At 50.5% G+C, this 16,732-nt stretch overlaps 1 protein-coding gene across 2 annotated transcripts; it reads left to right on the top strand.

The window, feature by feature from the left end:
- Positions 1 to 1,488: 1,488 nt before the first annotated feature.
- On the top strand, positions 1,489 to 15,373 carry LOC142024385 (delta(3,5)-Delta(2,4)-dienoyl-CoA isomerase, mitochondrial-like). Of its 2 annotated transcripts, none has more exons than XM_075016347.1 (10): positions 1,489 to 1,642; positions 7,102 to 7,279; positions 8,065 to 8,153; positions 8,660 to 8,784; positions 10,213 to 10,261; positions 10,723 to 10,787; positions 13,091 to 13,161; positions 13,819 to 13,890; positions 14,452 to 14,602; positions 15,091 to 15,373. In XM_075016347.1, the coding sequence occupies exons 1-10, from the start codon at positions 1,597 to 1,599 to the stop codon at positions 15,193 to 15,195; spliced, it is 951 nt and encodes a 316-aa protein (XP_074872448.1). In that variant the 5' UTR covers positions 1,489 to 1,596; the 3' UTR covers positions 15,196 to 15,373. The 2 variants fall into 2 exon arrangements, with proteins under 2 accessions (XP_074872448.1, XP_074872449.1); XM_075016348.1 differs by having other exon boundaries at positions 1,588 to 1,724.
- The last annotated feature ends 1,359 nt before the right edge of the window (positions 15,374 to 16,732 follow it).

Here is a 16,732-nt window from a genome sequence, read left to right as displayed (position 1 = left end):
CTGTCTGTTATTTTCTTTGGATGAGTCCTGCTTCTTGAAGGGATTAATAATTTATTTTCTTGATACTGTGATTTTTACATTCTACTTTAATGTCCCCCTCATTTGTCTTTTCACAGTTGCACAGTCCCTGTCTTAACCTTTCCTCACATGGAAGCTGATCCATAATTTTAATATTTTTTGAGATGGAGTGACCAGAACCACATGTATTACGCAAGGTGTGGGTAAACCAGGAGTTTATAGCAAAACAATATATTTTCTTATCCTTTCCTAGTAATTAATGACACTGTAAGGATTTTTGACTGCTGCACTACTAAGCAGATGTTTTCAGGAAACTGTCCACAATAACTTAAACTTTCTTGAGTGTGAAGACCTCATTTGTATCCCATCATTTTATCTGTAGGTGGGATTCATTTTTGGTGGGCATTTATTAGCATTTTAAGAATAGAACTGTGCCTAGAGAGAGGATGGGTCTGTCAGGTACTATAAAGCTTTGTGCAAGAAAATTCTAAAAGTTGAATCTTTTCATGTCTTCATGGCTATTTATTGTTTAATTAGAAGCAGGTTTATATTAAACTGCCCCAGCTGTCCATGTGCAATTAGACCCTGAAAAAACAATGCTGTGGCACCTTATAGACTAACAGATTTTTTTGGAGCGTAAGCTTTTTATGGGCAAATATCTGATGAAGTAGATATTAGCCCACAGAAGTTTATGCTCCAGAAAAATCTTAGTCTAGAAGGTGCATTAGGACTTCTTGTTTTTGTGAATACAGACTAACACTGCTACCGCTCAGCTAATTACACCATTTGGCATTGCATCCATTATTTACACAAGCTGCCTCCCTATGCATTCAGGGGAACCTAGATTACCTCTCAGGTGGGCTCAGTGTTGGAAAAGTCATAGTTAATATGACATAAGTGAACAAGCCCTTCTACTGTTCTGCAGGATTCTGTGGTCTGTGACACAGGGAGACAATACTGAGTAAATCCTCACTGCCAGCAGCTCGACCACAGCCAGGAGACAGTGGAAACCTCTAGTCTCTACAACCCCATCCAAAGTAAACCCCTTCTACCCCTAAAAGCGTGGGGGAGGTGGCAAAGCCCCACCCCTTCTGTCTCGAGGAAGGGGGAGTCAGGCTGGCAGCTAGTGACCCTCTCAACAAGGGGGCAGAACAGATGGGGCAATAAAAAGAAGGAGGGTGGGGCACCTGTTGCCCCTCCTCCCTCGCGCCATGCTGCAGAGGCTCTGAGGCCTGGGTAGGTGCCTTCTGCTCGCAGCTCCCCCGTGTGTTTCTGGAGCGGGGGTGGGTGGTGTCACTTCCGCCCCGGTGGGTGTCATGGCGGACCGCTGACCCGTTTCCGCCCCGGTGGGTGTCGTGGCGGACGCGTCCCTTCCGCTTCAGCGGCTCTCACGGCGGAAGGGAAGGGAAGGGAGGAGCGCTGAGACGGGGCCGCCATCTTTCCTGCGGTGTTGCCATTAGCTAAAATGGCGTCGGCGGGGGCGGGGTTCTGGTTCAGGTGACCGGCTCTTGGCGTGCTGGTTCCGCCCCTGGGCGCGCGAGCTGTGGCGCGAGGCGTCAGCGCGGGAGGCTCCGTTCCATGGCGGCGTTTGCTGGCTCCGGCCTGAGGGGGCAGCTGCTGAGACGTGAGGGAGCGTTTCTCCTCTACCCGTCTCCCGGTGTCAGCCATGGGGGGCAACCCCCCCACTTCGCCTGTGGGGAGCTCCAGTGGGTCACCCCTTTCTTGGCGTGGCAGGGGAGCTGCCCCCGCATTTCATGTAGGGCCCCCCAGCTCCACAGGGGGCTGGGTCCCCCCCTTCCCCGCCCCCCAAGACTAATCTTCATCTCTGACCTAGCAGCTCCCCCTGCCCCTGCTGCATGTCACTGGGGGGGGTGCAGGAATGGATGTGCCCCCGACCCCTGAGCCTTGTCTGTCTGGCAGCCCCCCAGCTGCAGGGCACTTGGGGGTACAGAGATGTATGTGCCCCCCGAGCCCTTGTCCATTTGGCAGGGCTCCCCAACTCCCCGGCCGTGTGTATGTGCCTAAGGCTGTGTGTGCTCTGTCACTCCCTTAGCTCTTGTCTCTCTGGCAGCCCCCTCTCCCCAGCTGTAGGTCCCCCAGGAGGGTAGGGATATACTTGTCTCTGTCCCCTTAAAGAACAGGTAGGTGTGTCTTATGGAGGCTGTATGACCCAGTGGGCAGCGCCCGGGGGTCTATGTTCCTTGCCTTGCTTTCCCCCTCTAATACATAGGTGAGGCTCTGGATCTGCCCTTGAGGGAACATCTCATAGCTGTAAAGAGCTGGGCATTGTTACATCAGGGCCCAGACCCGTGACAGGAATTACAGACCTGCTGGTGGGCGCTTGGTGGCTGTGGTCACTGTGCTGGGCCAGGCCTTGAGATCTCTAGCTTCACTTCCCTGCTCTCGCCCAGCGTACTTCCCTGTGTGACTTGGGGCAAGTTGCTTATTCACGCTGTTTCTCAGGCCTGGCCCTCACTGAAAAGTTAGGCTGACACAGCTACAGTGTATGTGCCCCCTGTGCCCCAAACCCTCTTAATTTTTTCCATCTGTGGATGGAATAAATTTTATGTGCACCACCAATAGAAGCACCTTTGAATCTCTTTTGGGTGGTTGCAGTAGTACTTATCTTACAGGGAACAGTGCCTGCCTACTTTGCTTAGGAATGTGAAAAATCTCCATCCCTGTGCCAAGCAATTACGCCAGCCTACCTCCCCCACATGCAGCCAATTCTTCCATTGACTCTTGTCTCTTAGGAAGGTGGATTACCTATGCCTATGGGAAAACCCCTGCCCCATCAGCGTCCATTGTGTCTACACCCAAGTGGTCCAGCAGCACTGCTGAAGCATTTAAAGAGTAGACAAGCCCAATGTTTTCCCAGTGGTAGCCCCTCCAACATTGCTTACTGGATGGTTAGGCGATGCTCCAGTACTACGGTAATGGGATGGTGGCGGTGGCAGTGGCACTGAAGTACATAAGATGGCTAGATTGGGATCAGTTCCCAGAAGCACCTGTGGAATATTTATGGCGAAAACCTTCTGCAAATGGAAGCAAAGCAGGCAGGCCTGAGCATCTGGGCTGGCTCCCAGGTGAAAGAGTTGGACAAGGAATTACCTTTAAGAACATGAGTGGCCATTACTGGGACAGAGCAAAGGTCCATCTAGCCCAGCATCCTGTCTGTTAGCAGTGGCCGGTACCAGGTGCTCCAGAGTGGGTGGACTGCAGACGATGAAGCAACTTGTCTCTTTCCATCCATCTCCAGCCTCTGATGAACAGAGGCCAGGGACACCATTCCTGGCTAATAGCCTTTTATGGACCTAACCTCCATGAATTTATCTAGCTCTTCTTTGAACTCTCCTATAGTCCTAGCCTTCACAGCCTCCTCTGGCAAGGAGTTCCGCAGGTTGACTGTATGCTGTGTGAAAAAGAACTTTCTTTTATTAGTTTTAAACCTGCTATCCATTATTTCATTTAGTGTCTGCTAGTTCTTATATTATGGAAACAAGTAAATAATTTTTCTTTATTCACCCTCTCCACAACACTCATGATTGTATATATCTTTATCACATCCATCCTCCATCTCCTCTTTTCTAAACTGAAAAGTTCCAGTCTCTTTAACCTCCCTTCATAGGGGACCCGTTGCAAACCACTAATCATTTTAGTTGCCCTTTTCTGACCCTTTACTAGTGCCAAAATATCTTTTTTTGAGGTGAGGAGACCACATCTGTACACAATATTCAAGATATGGGCATACCATAGTGTTATAAAGGGCAATAAAATATTCTTTCTTATTTTCTATCCCTTTCTTAATAACTCCTAACATCCTATTTGCTTTTTGACTTCTGCTGCACATTGTGTATGTGTTTTCAGAGAACTATTCACAATAACCCTAAGATCTCTTTCCAGATTAGTTGTAGCTAAATTAGCCCCCATCATATTGTACGTATACCTGGGGTTACGTTTTCCAATCTACATTACTTTACACTTATCCACATTAAATTTAATTTTCCATTTTGTTGCCCAGTCACTTAGTTTGGTGAGATATTTTTGAAGTTCTTCAAAGTCTTCTTTTGTCTTCGCTATTGTGAACAGTTTAGCATTGTCTGCAAATTTACCACCTCATTACTTACCCCTTTCTCTAGATGATTTATGAATCAATTGAATACGATTGGTCCTTGGACTGACCCTCTCGTTACCTTTCTCCATTCAGAAAATTTACCATTTATTCCTACCCTTTGTTTCCTGTCTTTTAACCAGTTCTCAGTCCATGAAAGGATCTTCCCTCTTATCCCATGACAACCTAATTTACACAAGAGCCTTTGATGAGGGACTTTGACAAAGGCTTTCTGGAAATCTAAGTATAGTACTATATCTACTGGATCCCCCTTGCCTGAATGTTTGTTAACCACTTCAAAGAATTCTAATAGATTAGTAAGACATGATTTCCCTTTACAGAAACCATGCTGACTTTTGCCCAACAAATTATATTCTTCTACGTGTCTGACAACTTTATTCTTCACTATTGCTTCAACTAATTTGCCTGGTACTGAAGTTAGACTTATTGGTCTGTAATTACCTTTGACCTATCAGCTTCTGAATGTCTCTCCTCCCCCATCCCCTTTGCAATGTGACTTATGTTGTTTAAGAGCCAGACTCCGAAAGCCTGTACAAAGGATACTAGGGGAAAGGTTGCACCTTCGCATGCAGCGTTTGTAGGCAGAGTTTTGTCCCGGAAATGCATGGTGTGTTTGGGGGTTTTACGTCCCCCTTCTCTAACCCCTTCCATTCAAACATCCTAAGGTCCTTTGCAGACAGGAGTGACTTTGGCCTATCAACCTTCTGAAGTGGTTCGAGTCCTGGGTTTAGAGTTGGGTGAACTGAAGTGTGAAGCAGGGAAGGGACTTGCCTGAGTATCACAGAACTGGTTGATGAGAGCTGGGAATAGCTCCGGTCCTTCCAGGAATAGTTAGAGCCAAGGATAAGGAGTTAAGATTCCTGAATTCTAGCCCTGCTTTGTCAGGAGAGTGGTGTCTAGTGGTTAGAGTAGGACAGATGGGAGGCAGGACTCATGGATTCTATATCTGACTGTGGGAGGACCATGGTGTCTAGTAAATAGAAGAAGGGGACTAACAATCAAGACTCTTAGGCTTGATTCTTAAGTCTGGGAGGAGTTGTGTTCTAGTGGTTAGAGTAGCATGGGGATGGGGCTAGGACTCCTGTTTGTTTTCCAGGTGTTGCAAGTCACTTCCCCCACCTTATGCCTCAGTTTCCCCAATCTACAAAACTGTAACTAACACTGATCCCCCTGACATGGCTGGTGAAGATTAAGGTACTCTGCAGAAGAGTCAGAGAGCAGTCTGATTATTTACATACAAATAAAGCTGCCCCCAACTCATGCAGGTTTGAGATCCCCTAGGAGGGTCTGAGAAAAACCTGAGTGATTTCCTCTGTGAAAAAATTGGTGGAGGGAGACCAGTGTGTAAATAAAACTGTATAATAAATACCAGCCTAGAGAGAGATTTTAACAAGTACCACCTGAAAAAATTTAACCTATCCTCCTATTTTGTCAAACTCTGATGGCTTCTGTATGTACTGTGTCCTATTGCTCTGTCATCACACAGTTCGCTGGTTAATTATTCTTCCAAACTCTCATCTTATACAGTAAACTCTCGAAATACACAACTTCAGGTTGCATGTATCTCACTTGAATGCAAGTTAAGCACAACTTGAAGCTGTTTTGCATCTGTCATCCTGCCTACCTGCCCACAGCTGCGGACTGCTAGGCAAGCTGAGACTCTTCTCCCTGCTTTCCCCTCCTGGTGCTGCTGACAGCTGCACAGCTGAGGGAAGGCAGGGAGAAATATCCAGGAAACTGACCAAACCTGACAACCAACTTCAGTTTCTCTGACAGCAAGAGGAGGGGAGCTGGGAAACAAGTTTCAGCCTGGCTCCCCCTCCACTTGCAGAGCTTGGAAACTGACCAGGGCAGCAGTTCATGGCTGGTCAGTTTACTAGGTCCCCCAAGCAGTGGGAATAGGGAAATCAAAGGGCAGTCTGGTTCCTGGCTGCCTTGTGCTGGCAGGAACTGGGAAACTGGCCAGCCATGAGGCGGTCAGTTTCCCCGGTCCTGCAGGTACAGGGAGAAGGGAAACAGGCTGCCCCCTGGTTCCCAGCTCCCTGTTACTCTGGGATCCAGGAAACTGATGAGCCCTAGTGAGCTGCTCAGGTTCCCAGCTCCTGCAAGCCCAGGGGACTCAGGAACCAGGCATATCCTGGCTCCCCCACGAACTTGTGTGAAAATTGGAGGAATGCAACCCCAATGTAACTCGAGGGCTTAGTGTATGCTAGAGGCTGCACTGAACTTTCTTTGAATGGCAAACAAAACAGCGGTTGAGGCGGTACTTGGGTTCCAAAATTCTGGCGAACAGAATTCTGACTCGGGTACTGATTTTAAAAATGACCAAGCCGCTAGCGCTCCTCCCACTTCATGGGCCAGGTGGAGGTTCCAGGGCAGGCCCCTGCACTGCCAGCAGGGGAAGGACACAAGAAATTGTGTTTTAAGTCTCTCTCTGCGCCCTTTCTCCTCCCACCCACCTTCCCGCTTCAGGAGAACTGACCTGCCGAGTCCCAGCCTACAGTCCCTACTTTCCTGCTGCCTGCCTCTTACCTGTATGACTCTGCTCCCTCCTCACTGGTCTGCATTCCCTCCTCCCTCCAGATTTGTTGTGTGGATGGAAGTGAAATCCAGATTGCATATTGTGGTTTGGATCAGGAGTTGAGCCTGGCAGATGCGGATCCATATTTTTGTATCCACGCAGACCTCTACTGACAGATGAAATAGACGGACTGGGAGGGGAAAGGATGGGAGGGAGGCATGGGGGACAGGACGTGCCTGAGGTCTGTGGCAGAGCCCAAAATAGGACCCAGCAGTCCTGAGTCTCATGCCCTATCAATTGGGCAGTACTACTCCTCTAGTGGTTACAAAACTCTGTCCCATTTATTAGTGCTCCCAAGTAGCTCCCCACAGGGAATTCTCCGATGCTGGGATCCCTGACGTTCATGGGTGGTGTCTCTTTCTTTTTCCAGAGCTCTCCAGCCAGATTCGGCCACTGCTTAGCTTCAGAGCCATGTCATCGGCACCAGGGCAGCCCCATATATCTCACAACTATGAGACCCTGAAGGTGTCCCAGGCGCAGGAGAAAGTGCTCCATGTGGAGCTGAACCGTCCAGAGAAGCGGAATGCCATGAATGCAGTGTTTTGGAGGTAAGGGAATTCTAGGAACCATGGGCTGGAGGGGCCCTCGAGTTCCCCTAGGCTGCCCCCCTCTGCTGCGGCTAGGTTGCGTCCCTAGACGAGAAGAAACAAGCAAGAGGAGGGAAGTGGACAGTTACTGGCTGTACTTGAGGTGTTGATAGCACCCATTGGATTCCCAGATGGTGGTACACTGGGTCAAATCTCAATTAGATTTTTTTCCCTGGTGAGCCCGTGAACTGACTGTGACAGCACTGGGGTTGGGTAGAGTTGGAGAGCAGTGGTTCTCAACCATTCTTGAATCGGGGACCTGTTTGTAAACCTCGATGGCCAATTGCAACCTGTTAACTAGCTACGGCGCTAGAAAGCATCTGGCTCACAAAGTGTTTCTTACCTACCTTTAGAACAACAGCAGGCAAAATCCAGCCCACAGGCTGGGTCCAGCCCATCAGATGTTTGGCTCCAACCTACCACTATCCCATGGCCCAGTGGGACAACACATGGACAGACTCCCTCACTGCCTCTCCTGCACACTCTACTGAAAGTGACCAGCTACTGGGGCTGTGTGCGTCTCTGTGTGCTGTGAGAGGAAGGGTTCCCGCACTGCCCCTGGCCTCAGCACAGTCAGCCTTCATTGGCCAGAAACCATTAATATTGTAGAAAAGCGTGACCCTTGAGCAAGAAGGGTGGGGCTTTCTCCAGATTTTGGGGTGAGGATTTTTGTAAATTTTTATCACTGAAGTAACTGTTCCTCTAGCGAGAGCCTGTCTGAGCTCCTGTTTCACTGATCCCTGCAGGGAGATGGTAGAGTGTTTCAACAAGATTGCCCAGGACTCGGAGTGCCATGCAGTGGTTGTGTCAGGCGCTGGGAAGCTATTCACTGCTGGTAAAGAAACCAGAATTGTCTGGACATGAGGGGAGCCGTGGGCACATATCTCACGTGTCATGGGGATGGAGTGGGCTCCCTGCTATCTGGAGTTTAGTTCCCAGCTTGCGATAGTGACCAGTTGCTATGCAAGAAGTTCTTTGACTGGACGCTATTGGCTGAGCTGGTAGAAGCTGTGCTGGGCCAGTCTCAGCATGGCCTCCCTCTGGGCAAGGCTGGCAGAAGGGCTCTGGTCTCGGCCGTGAATCCTGACCCTGAGCTGTGCCAGGCCAGGCCAATCTTGGTGCATCTCTCCTGAGTGGGGCCACCAGTCTTGAGTAGGAGTCCCCTCCCTATGTCTTGCATTACTCCAGTGGCCTTGTCTCACTGCTTGTGTGTTGTGTCAGTGTCTTGCCAGCTCAGCATCTGATCCCTAGATCTGGGCATGCAGGGAAGATGATTGTTACACTTATAATTGAAGTGAGACAGGAGAGTGTGATTTCTCTGGTTTGCTATCCCCTCCACAGGCATTGACCTGATGGAGATGGGCAGCGTGTTCGTAATGGTGGAAGGGGATGACACAGCCCGCAAGGCATGGAATTTACGCAAGAAGATCAGGGAGTATCAGGAAAGCTTCAACGTGCTGGAGAAGGTGAGGCAGCTGTGCTTGGCTGGTGGGCGCATCACCTGCATTGTCAGGAAGGAGTTCTTCCCAAGTGTGGGTTAGGTGGGAATGTTCACTTACACTAATCAAGTGCATATAAGATGCAAGAAGAAGCAGGTCTTAAAGCACCAGGCTTCAGGTGAGCTAAAATTCAGTTTGTTTGTACAGTCAGCCAGTGTGGAACTCTGCCAGCGAATGTTGAGTAGGTCAGGAACATAACAGGGTTCAAAAAAGGACTAGATAAGTTCAGGAAGGGTAGGTCCATCAATGGCTATTAGCTAGGATGGGCAGCGATGTGTCCCTACCTTCTATTTGCCAGAGATTGAGAAAGGGCGACGGGATGGATCACTTGCTGATTGACTGCTCTGTTCCATCCCTCCGAAGCACCTGGCATTGACCGTTTTGAAAGACAGGGTGCTGGGCTAGAGGGACCTTTGGCTGTTCTTACATTCTTAAGTGAATAAATGTTATGAATAGTTGCGACTCGAGCTACAGCCTTGTGTCATGATCATAAATATGTTTTAGATTTAACAAGAGGTATGGGGGAATCTTTAAATGGTATGAAATTAGTAGCTGCTTTATTTGCATTGGTGGAAATAATAATAAAAATATTTTACTAATAGCCAGTAAAATAACTTAGTACAAAATAGTAACCACAATAGCAAAACAGTAAACATGAAGTAGCTCATCATAATTCCTTATTATAAACAGGGAGGCTCCCAATTTATAGGAAGTCTTATGCACAGCTTAAAATAACCCTTTACCCATTCCTTCATCAAAAAATTAATTGCCCCCGAATGTTGTTGCATCTTAAAAGTGCAGGTATAAATATAAATTGGTTCCATTTAGAGTCTTTTGTGCGTGCTTGCTTTAGTGTTGTCATGTGATATGTTCTTATATTTCATAACTCATCACTTGCAATGTTGCAGCTGTGTTGATCCCAAGGTAGGAGCAAAACAAGGTGCAGAGGTGCTACCATGAGACACCTCACAGCAATGAAAATGTACAGCAGCTGACCCGACGGGGGCCTTGTTCATGACTAGAACTCATGGGCCCTACTACAATATAAATAATAACACTAACGTGCTCTGTGATCACGGAGGACTACATCCAAACATCTCCCTGACCACCAGCTAACACTGTAACTCCCTCCATCAACCCTCCTTGGGAGAGAGTTCCCTGGCTTTGGGGTGTGCCTAACCCTCCCTTTGTAACAGGGCTTCCCTCCAGTGCCTGGGGCTGGCCTCTTGTAGCCCCATTGTTAGCCCTGCAAGGGTTTGACCTGAACAATCTGGACAGAGCTGGGCAAAGAAGGGACCAGTGTCCCTGCTGCCCTTAGAAGTGAAGGTCTGAACTAGGCAGGGGCTGGATTGCTTTGGCTTCTCTGTGATTAACTTCTTCTTGGCTTTCTTCCAGTGTCCAAAGCCTGTGATTGCTGCTGTCCACGGAGCCTGCATTGGGGGAGGTGAGGCCCATCAGACTGAAGATTGGGGATGGGGAGGGCTCCTCATGGGTCTGAGGACAGCAGAGTCTTTTACCTGTTAGAGCCCTGCTTCCAAAGTAGCACAGGCCAAGGCGCTGGCTGTTCAGCTGCCTATGTGAGAGTAGTGCAATGAGGGTTTGACTTCCAGCGCAGAGGCATCCCAACTGCCCTCAGATATGGCTCTAGTCAGCAGCTTGAGAGCAAGCCCATGGATTGACTTGAACCATATAGAAAGCTTGAGGAATCAATAGGGTGCCTTTCCCTATGAGTTGGTACTGAGCCCCACACACCACTAGGGGGTGCCAGGCATCCACCCATATAGGGACTGCGTGGTCTGCCTCCGTGGAGATGCCTGGTCCTAGCCAGAAGGAGAAAGACAGGAGAGTGGTGGAGGTATGAGAATGTTACAGCAAGAGCAGAACCGTTTTCTGTTGCCTTGGCAGGTGTAGACCTGATCTCTGCCTGCGATATCCGATATTGCACCCAAGATGCATGGTTCCAAGTTAAGGTACATCCTGGGCTCTCTGCTGCCCATCCTGTGAAGGCAGAAATGTCATTAAGTTGTTGACTGTTTGAGCATGTTTTGGAGCATGCTGGTGACAGTGCTGTACTTTTGTGGCTGTTTTGCTTTTTAACATACCAATGGAATAACTCTGCTTTCCACACAAGGGAATATAAGGCAGTTATGCAGTTGGGCAATTGTTCTCCAGAGTCTGAGTGCATTTAAAAAAGTAGTCGTTAGCTGTGATGCTTCCCAGAGGTTTTCAGGCACTTCACCAAGGCTGCCATTACCCTGAGGCAGTCTGCTCTGTGGATCTGCATCCTGAATCCACCAGCACCTGGCCATGTTTTCTCTGTACAGGCAAGCGCTAGCACCTGAGTCCTCAGTTATCCCTCTGGAGTGCCGAGTCCTGCTGAACAGAACACTTGCAGAACTCTCAGATCCTGTGCTTCTGAAGGAAAAATAAAACAACAGCTTGTAAGACTCACTGCAATTACACAGAGTGAGAATAAGTTTCTTGTCCAACAGAGAGTCAAGTGAAAGATTGGAAACAAACAGTTACATGCAAACCAAAACCATAACTCTTAGCGCCTCTCCTTTACTGACATGGTTAGTGTATCCTGCAAGATAGCAAACCCCAAATCAAGTTTCACCAGCTTTTTAACCACTTTGGCTGAGGTCCCTCTTTCATGAAGCAAGCTCCTTACTTGGATGTGAAAGACGTGAAGGGTGCAATGTTGTCTCTCTGCACCTACAAATGTCTCAAAACCAGATCCTCCTCCTGCTTTCCACTTGTTAATTTCTTTTTGAAGTCTCTGCACGCTCTTCACTGGTATTAGAATTGGAAATCTAATAGACTATTGTTGTGAGATCCACCATACATGATGACCCATCTCAGGGAGAGAGGTTTTCTGTCCTCTGGCTGTAAAAGTTTGTCTCAAGGCACACTACCTTTGTGTGACCTGCTTTCATCTACAGCCCTAAATAACAGAATCTTCAGCATATGTACAAAAATGCCTCACTCTTTTCTGTACAGTAGACCCCTGACCTACGCAGAGATTGCATTCTTGTGCAACACTGCATAGGTCAAATTTCATGTTACTCACAGGACCCAGGAGACTGACTAGTGCAGCAGTGCTAGTCAGTTTCCCCTTTTGGCTTCCCACCACTCACAGGAGCCAGGCTTTAGCTCCCCACCACCCTGAGTCAGTTAAACCAAGATACACGTAACTTGAGTGCGTGTATCTTGGGATTCTACTGTACATACATCTCACAATGATCGCAATGACCAGTGGAACACGGGTTTTTGGCAGAGACCTTTTGGTGAATCCCTGGGCTCCTTGTACCCTTATGTAGTGCTGTGCGCTCTGGGGGTTAGCAGCAAGAGTTCTTTCTGTTAAGGTTGCCTTTCACAGTAGCACAGACCTTTGGGATTTGAATTGATGCCGGATTATGCAGAGAGCCCAAACCAGTAGCCTGAAGAACCCTTTATCTCAACTCTTGTTATTGAGTGATGATACATCAGAGTTATGTTCGTGGCATGTACACATGGGAGTTACATAAAAAAATTCCCTATATTCTCACTGGAAGGTTTCTGCAAAATACTTTGTTTTTTGGAATCCACAACAGTAAAACACCAGAGCCCACAAACAGAGAGAGACAAAGCAGGCTGCTCTCTTAGGTAGAGGGGCTCAGCTCACCCTCATTTGGGCTGAGCTGGCTCTTTGCTGACTCAGTCTAATCTCATGGTTTCCTAGAATCCCCTGGCCTGCCAACAGGACCGGGAAATCGCTACCCCGGCCCCTACTTCCCTCCCACCCCTTCAGGCTTTTAAAATGACAGATCACAGCTGTAACCCAATTTTCAGTCCATCACCAGACTGTGGTGGTGGATGCTGGACAGGTGTATCAGAGCAGCTGCTGCGAGGAAGTTTGTTGCCAAAACTGGTTGCTGATAAAAACCGAGCAGTTGGCTATCAAATGTGCCATTCCCTCTGCAATAACTACTTACAATAGCCATCTTCCTTGTCCCAGTTCCACATGGTTCCCTGGAGTGGTAGCTGGTCCACGTGTGGCAGTTCTGCAAGCCTGGGTTGTTAGCCAAGGCAAGGAGAGCCTTGCAATTTACAACGCAGTCTCCGTCCTTGAGGCTGTCACACAGCTTGGGCTGTTTCCCTGCAGATCTTGGTAACAGAATCAGCCCCCCACGGCAAAACTCCTTTGTGTTATGTGGGGCCCCCAGAAGCTGATGCCCCTTCTTCTCAAGTTTACGTACGTGGTCTGACCACTGCCCCTTTCTCCTCCTTGCAGGAGGTGGAAATTGGACTGGCAGCAGATGTGGGCACCCTGCAGCGCTTGCCCAGGATCATGGGGAACCGGAGGTATGTGTCCACAGCTGGTTTCAAACATGGGGACTGGTCAGAGCTCAGATTCTCCCCAACCCCTTTGAGAGGGGCAGTCAGATGACTGGGAGCTGGCTGACCTATGACCAGGCTAACAGTCCTAGGGGGTTATGTTGGGAGTCACAGAATCTGAGCACCTGGTAAAATGCCCATCTGGGCGCCTCCGGTCCCCATCCTTCCCCAGCCCCGGTTCTGCTGCAGCCCTGTAATGTGAGGAGTCAGTTCCACCTTTGACCCCCTCTTTGTCGTGCCATTTGTGCATTGCTGGGCCTGCCTGGCCAGGCTCCTTGAAATGGCCACATTGTAGGCTGGCTCACGCATCACCCTGTCGTCTTTTGGAGATAGCAGCTGATCCTGCCCTTTAAGGGCAGAGCTGTTTTGATGGCACAGAGAGGCAGCATTGTATCAAAAGCTTAGAGAAGCTCCAGGGAGTTGCAGCCCAGTGGAAGAGGGTTTTGCACCCATTCTCCCCCACCGCCCCCGGAAGTGGGCTGGGTGTAACGGATGAGCTGCTGGCGTGCTGTGCTGGGAGAGAGAGGGTGGAGGGAGTTGTGGAGGAGGTCTCCACAGCACAGTTGTCAAGGCACAGCCTCTCTCTCACCCACTCATGCCTGCACCTGTGCTCTCCCTTCCCAGCTTGGTGAACGAACTGGCTTACACTGCCCGCAAGATGATGGCTCCAGAAGCTGCGAGCAGTGGCCTGGTCAGGTAGCTGTCCCCAAGAGTGCATTACCCAGGAGCAAAAGCCCTCCTCCTTCCAGAGGTGGAAGAGCTTGTGTCACCTGCATGCAGGTGCTAAAGGGAGAGACAGAGGAGTTGGGGGGATTATAAGCCTCTAAGTCTGGCTGTCTTGGGATGAGATGCAGGAGTTCTGGCTCCCTGTCCCTTCTGCTCTAACCACTAGACACTACGTCCTTCCCAGAGCTGGGTTCCTCCAGAACCCAGGAGTCCTATGTGTAACTGCACCTCCTAATTCCAGTGTCTATGAGGAGCAGGGCCGTGCCCCTGAGAATAGACAGCCCCATGCCTGGTCAATGGACAGAGAGGCTGAGCGCCTCCTTTCCCCCACTGTGTGGGTCTCTAGTTTAGAGTCACTGGCTAGGGGGGCAGGCCTGGGCCACACCTCTGTCATAATGTGCACTGTGATTGGCTGGAGACCCTGCTTCTGGGAGCCAGTTCTGTCCCTTCTGCAAGGTAATTGGCTCATTGTCCTAACTCAGGGGTCTGAGCGCCCCCCTTAGCTGCGCGTGGCTCCTCCCCTCTCCCCAGTCGGGTTTTCCAGGACAAGCAGGCAATGCTGGAGGGCGCCTTCGAGCTGGCAGCCGACATCGCTAGCAAAAGTCCCGTAGCCGTGCAGGGCACCAAGGTCAACCTCCTGTACTCCAGAGACCACTCTGTGCCCGAGAGCCTGCGGTACATGGTGAGCATTTGCGCCGCTGCCCCTTAACCTTGACCCAAAACCCCCTGGGCTCCCCACCCCCAGCTCTGCCCACGCCCCTCAACCCTGACGTACAGCTTTGCCAGTGTCCCTCAGTCCTGATCCACAGCTCCTTGGCTCCCCACCTGCAGCTCCGCTGGTGCCCCTCAACCCTGTCACAGCCCCTCCCACAGCTCTGTCTGCACTCCTCCACCCTGACCTACAGCTTTGCCAGTGTCCTTCAGTCCCAGCCTGCAGCCCCCAGGCTCCCCACCCACAGCTCCACTGGTGCCCCTCAATCCCAACTTGCAGTCCTCTGGGTTCCTCACCTCCGACTTTGCCAGTGCCCCTACTCCCAACCCGCAGCCCCTGCTGTCCCAACCCTGGGGTCTCCATCCCCAGATATGCGTGAAACCTCCCATGACTAGAGGTTAAAGACCCAGTGCATTTCCTTCCTTTGTGTCCCCCTTTATCTGCCGTGTCTCCCCCAGGCCACCTGGAACATGAGCATGCTGCAGACGGAGGACCTCGTGAAATCTGCTCAGGCTGCCCTGGAGAAGAAGAGCACCAAGGACATTGTGTATGCCAAGCTGTAGCCCGTGGTGCTCTCCGGACCCAGCTCAACTGGACTGCCAGCCCACAGTGCCTTTAGAGTCCCTCCCCTCCCTCCACGTTGAGGCCTGGGGCCTGTGATAGCTCCGGAAAGTTCTTGTTTCGTAGAACAAGGTCAGATCAACACAGACCTGAATTATTAATAAACTAAAACCTCTGCTGCGTGGGGTGTGGTGCTGCGTTGCCAGACCGGATCACCCACCCAGCCCTTCAGCGCTCCATGGCCCAGGAGGAAGGAATGGGTTTGAGCCCAGGGTTTGTGCATGGGAGAAACTGAGCCCAAGGTGGTGGCTGGAGAGTGGTGAGGGGCAGAGACTGAGGCCTGGAATAGCCTCCCGAATGGGGCTGCTAGAAGGAGCAAGCTGGAGTAGGGGGACCACTGTAGCCTTTAACCAAGCTGCAGTGGGCTGCTCAGAGCCCGTGGAGATGCCTCTTCCCTCTCCACCACCCTGGGGCAGGGGAGAAAGCAGGACTGTCAGGCCTACACCAGGCAAAGGCTGAAGTGTGGGACTCCAGTTGCCCCTAGCAGGGGCACAGATGGTTACCAGCCCCAGGGAAGCCATGGGTTTTACCCAGCCTGGGCTTGGCCATGCAGCAGATGCACTCTGACCCTTTCCCAAGGGCTCAGACCCCACAGCTCTCTGGGCTTCCCACCCACGGCTCTTCCTTGCTCCTTGACCCTGATCTGGAACTCCCGGTGGTGACTCGGAATTACCCAGGTGTCCAAAGCACAAGGAGGCCTGATGAGTCCTTCCCCTCTTGCTGGCCAGAGCTGGGAACATCTTCTTGGAGCAGCTGGCCCCAGGCAGTCCACAGACCTACCAGCCCTGCCCTTCTCATGGGAGCAGGCGCCAGTTCTTGTTCATTATGCTGTCGAACACCGGCACCAAGGGCGTTTGTACGACCAGCAGGTTGCTGTTGGTGTGAGAAACAGCTTCAGGGGCTGGCAAGCCACAAATTTGGCAGCCACAGGGTTTGTGTACGATCCTACCACTTTTCTGACTGCCCACACTCTGACACCATCGCAGCTCCCAGATTCCATTCTTGCACTTGGGTCAGCGAAGCCTGGAGCTCCAGAAGTTTGTTGTCCGTACTCCCTTTGAGGTTTGGTTGTTTTCGAAGAGGATGCGAGTCTATGGATTAGCATCTTGCTTAATCTGTCACGGGGAGTGTTGTGAAATAGCCAAAGCAAAATTGGGAGGTGATCACAGAACAAGAGATGAACGGGCTGTACCCTGGTTGGTGTCTTTACACCCCTGCGGGTAACAGCCCTGATGTGCAGACCTACAGTACAGCCACAAGCCCTTGGTATGGTTCCTGTATGTACCTCTTGCTATGATACATTACAAGGCCATCTCCATCCCAGGCTTCCAGTAGAGCCCTTCTAAGGTGTTCAGCAATTAATATTGGACAGACAAGTGCCAGAGAAACCCTGCGGCATGCCCCTGCTGCCCATTGGCACACAGTGCTGGGGCCCCACCAGCACCCATGAACCTGCCAGGCTGGAGCTCCCCACACGTG

The sequence above is a fragment of the Carettochelys insculpta genome, chromosome 22 (genome assembly GCF_033958435.1).
Source record: "Carettochelys insculpta isolate YL-2023 chromosome 22, ASM3395843v1, whole genome shotgun sequence".
Classification (NCBI taxonomy): Eukaryota; Metazoa; Chordata; order Testudines; family Carettochelyidae; genus Carettochelys; species Carettochelys insculpta.
This window is presented reverse-complemented; position numbering and strand designations above follow the sequence as displayed.